Raw genomic sequence first — 9,395 nt, 5'->3', positions numbered from 1 at the left:
ATGCCAAATAGACCCGATATTGTAACGACGTTGGCTCCCCGAATAGTTCCCGCCCTTGTGATGCTGTTCGACGGTTTGAAGAGGGCTTACGCGGCCAGAGAACAAGAAGATGGCGAAGAAGAAGAAAGTGAGACAGATGATGGCGATTCAGAAGGTATTAACTAACTGTTAATGTTTCAATATTTCTAAAACTTCCATAATTGTGTTAGAAGAATTGAGTTCGGATGAAGACGACATAGACGAGAAAGGTCAGCAATATTTGGAAAATCTAGGACGACAGGTTTTGGGTTCGGGAGGTGGTGCAGCCGGTCTTAATATGTCAGCGAATGTAATCCAAGACGATGACGACGATGACAGCGAATCGGATCCAGATTACGATCCCAACGAAGAAACGATGCTCGAATCATACACTACGCCTCTGGACGAGAAAGATCGCGATATGGAGGAGTACATAATGTTCAAAGAGATTATGCAGTGTGAGTTATCTTGGGACATTGTTTGAAGCGGAACTCATAAGAAGGTCCCTGTTTTTTTAGCTTTGCAAAGTTCACAGCCCGAATGGTACCAAACACTAACGTCCAATCTAACGGAACACGAGAGTAAAGCACTAATGGAAGTTGCCCAGTTAGCTGACCAAAGGAAAGCAGCAATTGAAAGCAAGAAGATCAAACAGCAAGGAGGTAAATTGAAAAATGTTTTTTTTTTAATTTATAGTTGCCAATGATGACCGTATCATTTCCCAACGTATTTAAAAAAAGCTGTATGGCAAACTTCATGCTGTTTAAGGTTAGCGGTTAGTATTAGCAGAACGAACGGTTAACGGCTGCGTTTTATTTCTTTTTCCCTTTTTTTGTCACGTGAAATTAATCTCATTCTCATCTCAAACGAAAAAATTTATTCATATTATAAAGATTGTAAAGTTCCAGCGTTTTTTAAAAAATTCTTCTAATATATAAAAGAAATTATGAGTGCTGTCAGCACGGGGCATAGTATTACATAGTATCAGCAGTTTCTTATGCTGAAATGTACGATGTGTTGCATACCTATTTANTTCATAATTACTATTTTACTAAGAACAGAAGCTAAAAAAAATAAGACGACGTTCAATTTAAAGCAAAATAAAACGTCTATATTAATAAAATAATAACATATACATCTGAGGCTTATTACAATATACATACATAAAAGCATACAAATAGTGTTAAATTTAAATACCATTAAAGTATCATCTTCGATTTTTCAAGCTGAAATACAATTAAATTATTAATTAAAGAACGAAATATTTGTATGAAGTACTCACAGTGGCTTAGGAGCAGTCGTTATGGGGCTTTTAGTCTTGTTCATCAGTAAATGTGAGGATGATTTTCCTTATAAAAAGAAAACAAATGTAAGGAAATACTTTACAAAATATTTTTGAAAAATTATCGAAAAATCGCAAATAAGCAGTGATTCACCAAATTTGTCACTGTTTTTACACGCCTGTAGGCTCTAATTCTTTCTGAACTGTATTTTTAAATCGATCTCCATAGTTATCATGAATAATAGTCAAAAACGTCATATTTTGATAGTTAATTCATCAATTCATAAACACCTTGAAAACTGCCATTTTTGAACTTAATTTTGTAAAATTTACATACCTTGTGGAGTTTTACTTGACTTAAATGTAGGATCTTTGTTCTCTTTTGTTAGCCTAATTAATTTTGGAGGCTGCACTTTGGCTAATTTTTTTGTCGGAGCTGTCTTGGTAACTGTAACAAAACAAAAATAAATTTAAGTCGCCTTCTCAACTCATTAAAACAAGCCTGAACATTCAATAAAAATTTAATTAGACAATTACACATCTAAAAGAGACCCTTTCTTGTTACGTTACATTTTTTTAATGAGACTATAAGTCACAAAAAAATTATGTAATATCTGATTAACAATTGACGAAACATATGGTTCAATGGTCCCACCTCTAGTCAATACTTTTTCCTGCTTGGCAGGTGACAGGGGCACAACAAACGTCTCGTTTAAACCGTTTTCGTCATCTTTATCGCCTGCATATTTTCTCTTGTTATTAGGAGTCTTTTTCTTATTTTCTCCCACGTCCGACTGGATTACTGTAGTAGTTGAGCCAACACCAGAGTCTGCAGATGAAGCTTCCTCGTCTTTCCAGCACACTGTGCGGAATCCCTGACAGTGCCGTACTAGGTCGTGGTAACTTTTAATCATATCGTTGGTGGCGTACCCGTACCCACGCAGTTGTAAGAAACACGGCTTCAAAACGGCGCTCATTCGTTGTATAAGTTCCCCATGCATTCGCAGTTCGCCGCTTAAAATTTCTGATTTTCTCTTGTATAAGTCCGCCTGTAGATTGAATAAAATAATTATTACAAAACTGATTGAAAAGAAAAAAGTCATATTTACCTCTGATTTCAGTTTGGCCTTTTCTACTTCACTTCGAAGGGCTTGACAGTAATCGTAAACCTCCCCTGAATCTTCCGTGATATTTAGCGATTCGATTTCGGTATCAACTTCTTTTACTTGCTTCGTAAGTCCCTCCACGTCATTCTCCAACCGTTCCGTTTGTCTTTGTAAATTTTCCATCGCGGTTCCCAATCGTTTATGTCCATCTGCTTTATCAGACTGTTCAGTGCATAGTCCGCTGAGTCTGGTATCTGCAAACTCTTTTAGTTCCTTCCTAACAGTGAACAAACTCATAGAATTGCTGACTAGTTTGGTAATTGATTTAATCTTGTTTTACTTTGTCTGTTGATTTTTATATTTAAGAATGTTGGAATAGGAATTTAATGATTCAAATGCAAATATTGCCATTAGACTAACTAAATTTCCTTTCAGATATTAATGAATTGAATTTACCAAAAACATGCACTACAGAGTTTCCTGACCCTGATGATCTACTTAATTTTAAGTTGATTATTTGTCCGGATGAGGTAAGTTTTGATTTTATTTCAAGGCCAAGTTACAATACAGTAACAATTAATTAATTAATTAATTAACGCAGAATTAAGTACTTTGAAATTGGATCGAAATTAAAACTTATTCTGTAAGATAATAGTAGTCATAGAACCTCTACACAGGTGTATATAGAAACCTCTTTACAAATTGACAACGAAACTGAACTCTACATTTATTCTAGAAACTTCCCAAAAGATTCTAATAACTAATTATTATCTATAGTTTCTTGAATATGCCATTACAACTCCAATTTTCTAGACACATTAATGCAGGGTTTAATTACAGGGTTTTTATCGGACAGGACGTTTCGTGTTTAGTTTCAAAGTGGGCCCCAATTATCCGCATGAACCTCCGAAAGTAAAGTGTGAAACACAAGTATATCATCCAAACATAGACCAGCAGGGTAACGTCTGCTTAAATATACTCAGAGAAGATTGGAAGCCTGTTCTGACTATAAACAGCATCGTTTATGGTCTTCAGTATCTGTTTTTAGAACCCAATCCAGAAGATCCTCTTAATAAAGAGGCTGCAGACGTTTTGACCACCAATCGTCGCTTGTTTGAACAGAATGTTCAGAAAGCTATGCGAGGTGGATTCGTAGGTGGTACATATTTCGACCGATGTTTGAAGTGATTTGAGTTAGAAGATATCTAACACCAAACCATGTTGTTAATGTAAAATTTCCGTTTGTGTAAAGAGACACTCGAGTGGTTTTTGCGTTGAGTTGATTCAAAATCCAATAATTCGTACGTATATATGTTGGTATGTTCTATTAATTTTTCTTTATTTTTTTCTTCGCGTTTTATTTTTCATTTCGATATTATTACTTACAACTAGGCAAAACAACTGGTATTAAGTTTTTATATACTGCAATTTTGCATACATTTTAAATCGAATGATAAAGTAATGAAATTTGAGATTAAAAAATGGAAATTTAAATAGAGGAGGTAGTGTTATCAAATTTAAGCTCTTCAAGATATTTCTTATGCTTTTTTAACGTTTAAAATCCACACTAAATCATGTAAAACTATTTTTGTTAATTATATGAATTGAACACGTCAATGTTTTTTTTTTTTCAGTTGAGCTTATTTAATGAACATTTACTTAAACACTTGTTTTAATGATTTATTCTTTTAAGTGACGTATCAGTAATTTTAATTTCATTTGTAATGTTGGCTCGTGAAGGAGGATATTTAATTAATTAAGGTAGGTATATGTTATCCGAAAGCACCACCTATATACAGATAACGAAAAAAAAACCTTTATACACCGCTGGACTTTATTTATTCTGACTGATGAAAATTTGCCTCCGCAGCTAACATGATTAATTCATAAAAAGAATAATATCGATATAATTAATTGTACAATTGCTACTTTAGTATCCGTTACGTTTTTATCCGTTTATTGTAATTATTATTATTAGTACTATCTATTATTGTAAGTGCCTTTTTATTAGCATCGTGTAATTTAAATTTTCTTTGATTAGAAAAAAAATCATTGAAGTAACTATTGCTTCTTTTATTTCTAATCTTTTAATACTTGATACTGTTAATTTTGAAAAGTTTTGTTTAAAACTTGTTTGTACCTTGACAAACTCGTAAAGAAGTTGCCTCTCATTTTTAACTTAAAAAGTGCTACGTTTAGCTAGTATATAGACATTATCTATTTTTATTTTATGAATCAAAAAACTCGATAACTTTTTCNATTTTCCTTATAAAAAGAAAACAAATGTAAGGAAATACTTTACAAAATATTTTTGAAAAATTATCGAAAAATCGCAAATAAGCAGTGATTCACCAAATTTGTCACTGTTTTTACACGCCTGTAGGCTCTAATTCTTTCTGAACTGTATTTTTAAATCGATCTCCATAGTTATCATGAATAATAGTCAAAAACGTCATATTTTGATAGTTAATTCATCAATTCATAAACACCTTGAAAACTGCCATTTTTGAACTTAATTTTGTAAAATTTACATACCTTGTGGAGTTTTACTTGACTTAAATGTAGGATCTTTGTTCTCTTTTGTTAGCCTAATTAATTTTGGAGGCTGCACTTTGGCTAATTTTTTTGTCGGAGCTGTCTTGGTAACTGTAACAAAACAAAAATAAATTTAAGTCGCCTTCTCAACTCATTAAAACAAGCCTGAACATTCAATAAAAATTTAATTAGACAATTACACATCTAAAAGAGACCCTTTCTTGTTACGTTACATTTTTTTAATGAGACTATAAGTCACAAAAAAATTATGTAATATCTGATTAACAATTGACGAAACATATGGTTCAATGGTCCCACCTCTAGTCAATACTTTTTCCTGCTTGGCAGGTGACAGGGGCACAACAAACGTCTCGTTTAAACCGTTTTCGTCATCTTTATCGCCTGCATATTTTCTCTTGTTATTAGGAGTCTTTTTCTTATTTTCTCCCACGTCCGACTGGATTACTGTAGTAGTTGAGCCAACACCAGAGTCTGCAGATGAAGCTTCCTCGTCTTTCCAGCACACTGTGCGGAATCCCTGACAGTGCCGTACTAGGTCGTGGTAACTTTTAATCATATCGTTGGTGGCGTACCCGTACCCACGCAGTTGTAAGAAACACGGCTTCAAAACGGCGCTCATTCGTTGTATAAGTTCCCCATGCATTCGCAGTTCGCCGCTTAAAATTTCTGATTTTCTCTTGTATAAGTCCGCCTGTAGATTGAATAAAATAATTATTACAAAACTGATTGAAAAGAAAAAAGTCATATTTACCTCTGATTTCAGTTTGGCCTTTTCTACTTCACTTCGAAGGGCTTGACAGTAATCGTAAACCTCCCCTGAATCTTCCGTGATATTTAGCGATTCGATTTCGGTATCAACTTCTTTTACTTGCTTCGTAAGTCCCTCCACGTCATTCTCCAACCGTTCCGTTTGTCTTTGTAAATTTTCCATCGCGGTTCCCAATCGTTTATGTCCATCTGCTTTATCAGACTGTTCAGTGCATAGTCCGCTGAGTCTGGTATCTGCAAACTCTTTTAGTTCCTTCCTAACAGTGAACAAACTCATAGAATTGCTGACAGCTGCTATTTGTTCTTCGAGTATTAATCGTCGCGTGAATAGGGCCTTTAGCTGTTCTTTGATTTTCAAATTTGTAGAATCTCCTTTTTCTTCACATTGCTGTTCATCTTGTTTCAGAGGTGATGCTACTTCAATATTGACCATTTTGTTGCAGGTACATGATGATGTAGAAGCCACTTGGGATTTTAACTGTTCTATTTCCAATTTCAGTTTTTCATTTTCCTTGAAAAATATGAATTTTCACACAGATGCAAATATATAAGTTTATTATTATTACTATTTACCTGTTGCAGTGCTTCGTTTTGTTTGATATAAAACTGTATGTTTGTACTGCATGAAACGACATTTTTCTTTAATTTAGCCTTTATCTTCTTGGCGCGAGTGGCATATTTTAAAGTATTATAGGTGTCTTCGATATTCAATGATACTGGCGAGACGTTTGCTATCATAACAGTCTTACAGTTGCCTCCTAAACTGTCTTTTAACAGTCTAGTTAATTTTGAGTCTCTAAAAGTGTGATTTAAGTGTTTAACTTAGTAACAAATTACTTAAGAAATTAATAATAATTTTATTACCTGTATGGAATATGTCTTTGTCCATCTGCTAAGCTGTTAATGCAGTTGCCCAGAGCTAATAAGGACTTATTTATATTGGCTCCTTCAGTAAAACGTGCTCCACTATAGCCAGTGGCCGCACCCCTTTCACTTCCAGCCAAGTCAATCATACTCAGCTTTGCTGCAAGTATCTGCTGAGTCGTTTTTACACTCATTTTTATATATACCTAAACAGATTTATTAAAATTACTTTAGTGTAATAATAACAGAAGATCCATTATCAAAATACCTGAAAGACAGCATGAGATCTAGAACTTTCTGCATTTGCATCTGTTGGGTGCTGTGTTCTGTTTTGATTCCCAGTTTGAAGCAATTCAAAAAGTTCTTCACAACTCTCTATTCTTTTAACTTGTACACCAGCAACTATAACACCAAATTTGCCATCTTCACGCAAGTTTAATGGACTGCCTGGATTCAATAGGTCCTGTACAGTTTCATTATAAACTTCCAAATATGTTATGCCCAATTCAAAGTCTCTTTCATTGGACAATTCCTCCTTGCGCTTAAATAGCTCTGACATTGTTAAAACTGTGATGCCTGGATTGTCTGGTTTCCCTATCATGGTGAATGTTTTACCGGCACCTTTAAACATTTATTTAAACAAGTTAATATCAAATAGGCTATTAAAAAGGATATAAACGACCTGTAGCGCCATATGCAAAAACTGAACAGTTGTAGCCATCCATCAGTTTATCTATTAAAGACTTTGTACTTTTTTCAAAGACCTCTGCATTGGTTGCTTCAAATCCAAATACTCGGTCAAAATGAAATTGCAAATTCTTATTGGCCTTTTTTAATAAATCTCGACCTTTCTGTTGAACACCGTGATAAAAGAATGGGTCATTTTCTTCCTTAGGGTCGAATATCAACATCTCATCACTAACCACTTTTATTATTTTTCTAAAAATGAAATCTCTCAACCTATCTTTAAATTTTAAAAAAGTATACACAGAAACAAACCTGAAATTGTCCCCTTGTTCATTAGCATTTGGTGGTCTAACACGAACCACAACACAAATGTCAGCTCCACTATTCACATTGATTTTATTTCGTACCCCTGAGCGTAGAAGGGTGAAAGATCTTCTTCTGGGTGATTTCAGTAAGTCTCGCTTGCTTTTAACCATTTTTATATTTATAGCATCGATTAAAGGTATCTTCAACATTACATTACATAAAAGCACATTGGTTGTATTAAGTATACAACATTAAAACTGATTAAAACGAAGTATATACCACACTGACAACATGGATATAATTTGAAAACTTATTTAATATCGAAAACAAATGCACATAGTACACACACTTCAAAATATCAACCGAAATTTAACACAATACGTGGACGTGATACAGACATTTTGACCGTTGAACGTGGTAAGTCCGTTAAAAAAGTTTTAAATTGAATTTTGCGTTGTCGGTAAAATAGTTTTCAGTTGTTTTCATCGCGTTGTCCAATCATGTTTGTTCTATGGCGGCTAATTTGAAATTAGTGTCAATACAAAGTATTTCTTTTTAAATTAAGTGTTTTAGGAAGAGATTAGCCAAAATGTTTAATATTTTTGTAATTAACTTTTTATCAAATAAATTTTTAATTCTTGCCATAAATAATACAATAGCTATTTTATGCACAGTTTGGTTTAAAAAAGGAAAATACAGTAACAACAATTATGTTTTTAAAGATAACTTTTATTAATTCAATATTATACAATACAAATTATTTTTTGTAACCGCAAGAACGCCTACGACCTCGTGCACGTTCAAACTTCCTACCCTTGGAGCGAACAAATGGTTTAGTGTGAGAGTGTGGCACACCAGGTGCAAGTCCAAAGTGCTTCACTGCCTCTCTAGAATTTCTTCTACCTTGCAATAGAACAGTTTTCTTTCCAGTTGGTGATTTTAAAGCCAATTGGTCAAATGTAATCACTTCACCCCCTGAAATATGTACAAATTCCTTTAAAAACATGCTATTTCTGCTAAAATATCCAAATTTATTTTTACTTAAACTTAGACAATACTTCCTAAATTACTTTTTTAAAATATTTATAACAAACCTGCTTTCAATATTCTGGCCCTTGCCTTCTCAGTCACTCTCAATGCACACACTGTCAGTTTAGGAATCTCCCAAATACGTTGGTCATCAGTAACAGTTCCGACAATTACTGCAGTCAAGCCTTCACGTCCAGGTTTTTTCATTTGTCTTACAATTCTAGCCAAAGAAATTGGTGGTTTATTGATTTTACTCATAAACAGCCTTTTTAATATTATTCTATTAAATTTGGCATTTGAACGACGTGCTAGGTAGCGATATAACTGTAATGAAATTATAATTCGGTAACTTTATATTATTAAAATATTGAAAAGACATGCAAACCTTGACAAGGAGCCTCAAGTAGACATCCTGGCTTTTAGGTTCTGTGCGCCGAACCTTCCGATCATGTTTATGATTAATATCGATACCCTAAAAGAAAAATAACATTTACATTATGTAACAAAATGTAAAAACGGGTGGCTTTCATTGTTTGAAATAAAATAAATAAGAGATGATTATGAAAAATATAAATGTAGAAAAATTAGTAACATACCATCTTGACTTTTCTTGGTTAGTTTCTCAACCATAGAGAAAGCGTAAAAGAATAACAATTATTCATAGATAAAATTATTACGGACAACTCATAGAGAACTGAGTAACTAATTTCATAGATATTCAAATCTAGACAGTGCACTCCATTGGTTTTCTCATAGAGCCAGTTTAGCTTCCTTCCGAG

At 33.6% G+C, this 9,395-nt stretch overlaps 4 protein-coding genes across 5 annotated transcripts; 2 read left to right on the top strand and 2 right to left on the bottom strand.

Moving 5' to 3' along the window:
* Positions 1-6: 6 nt before the first annotated feature.
* On the top strand, positions 7-739 carry LOC108743558 (importin-7-like). The gene is made up of 3 exons (XM_018479128.1): positions 7-154; positions 210-476; positions 537-739. The coding sequence occupies exons 1-3, from the start codon at positions 61-63 to the stop codon at positions 722-724; spliced, it is 549 nt and encodes a 182-aa protein (XP_018334630.1). The 5' UTR covers positions 7-60; the 3' UTR covers positions 725-739.
* Positions 740-1,116: 377 nt separating this feature from the next.
* On the bottom strand, positions 1,117-8,058 carry LOC108734645 (kinesin-like protein KIF18A). 2 transcript variants are annotated; one of them, XM_025979390.1, is made up of 11 exons: positions 7,594-8,058; positions 7,277-7,533; positions 6,863-7,215; positions 6,595-6,800; positions 6,304-6,526; positions 5,965-6,241; positions 2,410-2,660; positions 1,956-2,349; positions 1,638-1,748; positions 1,301-1,367; positions 1,117-1,244 (listed from the first exon to the last, which is right to left on the bottom strand). In XM_025979390.1, exons 1-11 carry the CDS (start codon positions 7,794-7,796, stop codon positions 1,226-1,228), a joined length of 2,361 nt encoding a protein of 786 aa, XP_025835175.1. In that variant the 5' UTR covers positions 7,797-8,058; the 3' UTR covers positions 1,117-1,225. The 2 variants fall into 2 exon arrangements, with proteins under 2 accessions (XP_025835175.1, XP_025835176.1); XM_025979391.1 differs by lacking the exons at positions 1,117-1,244; positions 1,301-1,367; positions 1,638-1,748; positions 1,956-2,349; positions 2,410-2,660 and adding exons at positions 4,756-5,052; positions 5,260-5,653 and having other exon boundaries at positions 5,714-6,241.
* Positions 2,842-4,023, top strand: LOC108743559 (NEDD8-conjugating enzyme Ubc12; the record flags this gene model as incomplete). Its single annotated transcript, XM_018479129.1, is given in 2 exon segments — positions 2,842-2,936; positions 3,247-4,023. Coding segments are annotated over 2 exon segments (443 nt in total), but the record flags the coding sequence as incomplete, so codon positions are not given.
* Positions 8,059-8,295: 237 nt separating the features above from the next.
* Positions 8,296-9,310, bottom strand: LOC108743560 (60S ribosomal protein L18). Its single transcript, XM_018479130.2, has 4 exons — positions 9,213-9,310; positions 9,002-9,088; positions 8,682-8,940; positions 8,296-8,562 (listed from the first exon to the last, which is right to left on the bottom strand). The coding sequence occupies exons 1-4, from the start codon at positions 9,213-9,215 to the stop codon at positions 8,345-8,347; spliced, it is 567 nt and encodes a 188-aa protein (XP_018334632.2). The 5' UTR covers positions 9,216-9,310; the 3' UTR covers positions 8,296-8,344.
* Positions 9,311-9,395: the final 85 nt, after the last annotated feature.

Source organism: Agrilus planipennis, unplaced genomic scaffold (assembly GCF_000699045.2).
Source record: "Agrilus planipennis isolate EAB-ADULT unplaced genomic scaffold, Apla_2.0 scaffold955, whole genome shotgun sequence".
NCBI lineage: Eukaryota > Metazoa > Arthropoda > Insecta > Coleoptera > Buprestidae > Agrilus > Agrilus planipennis.
The sequence above is the reverse complement of the archived record's forward strand: the minus strand, read 5'-3'. Positions and strand labels throughout refer to the sequence as shown.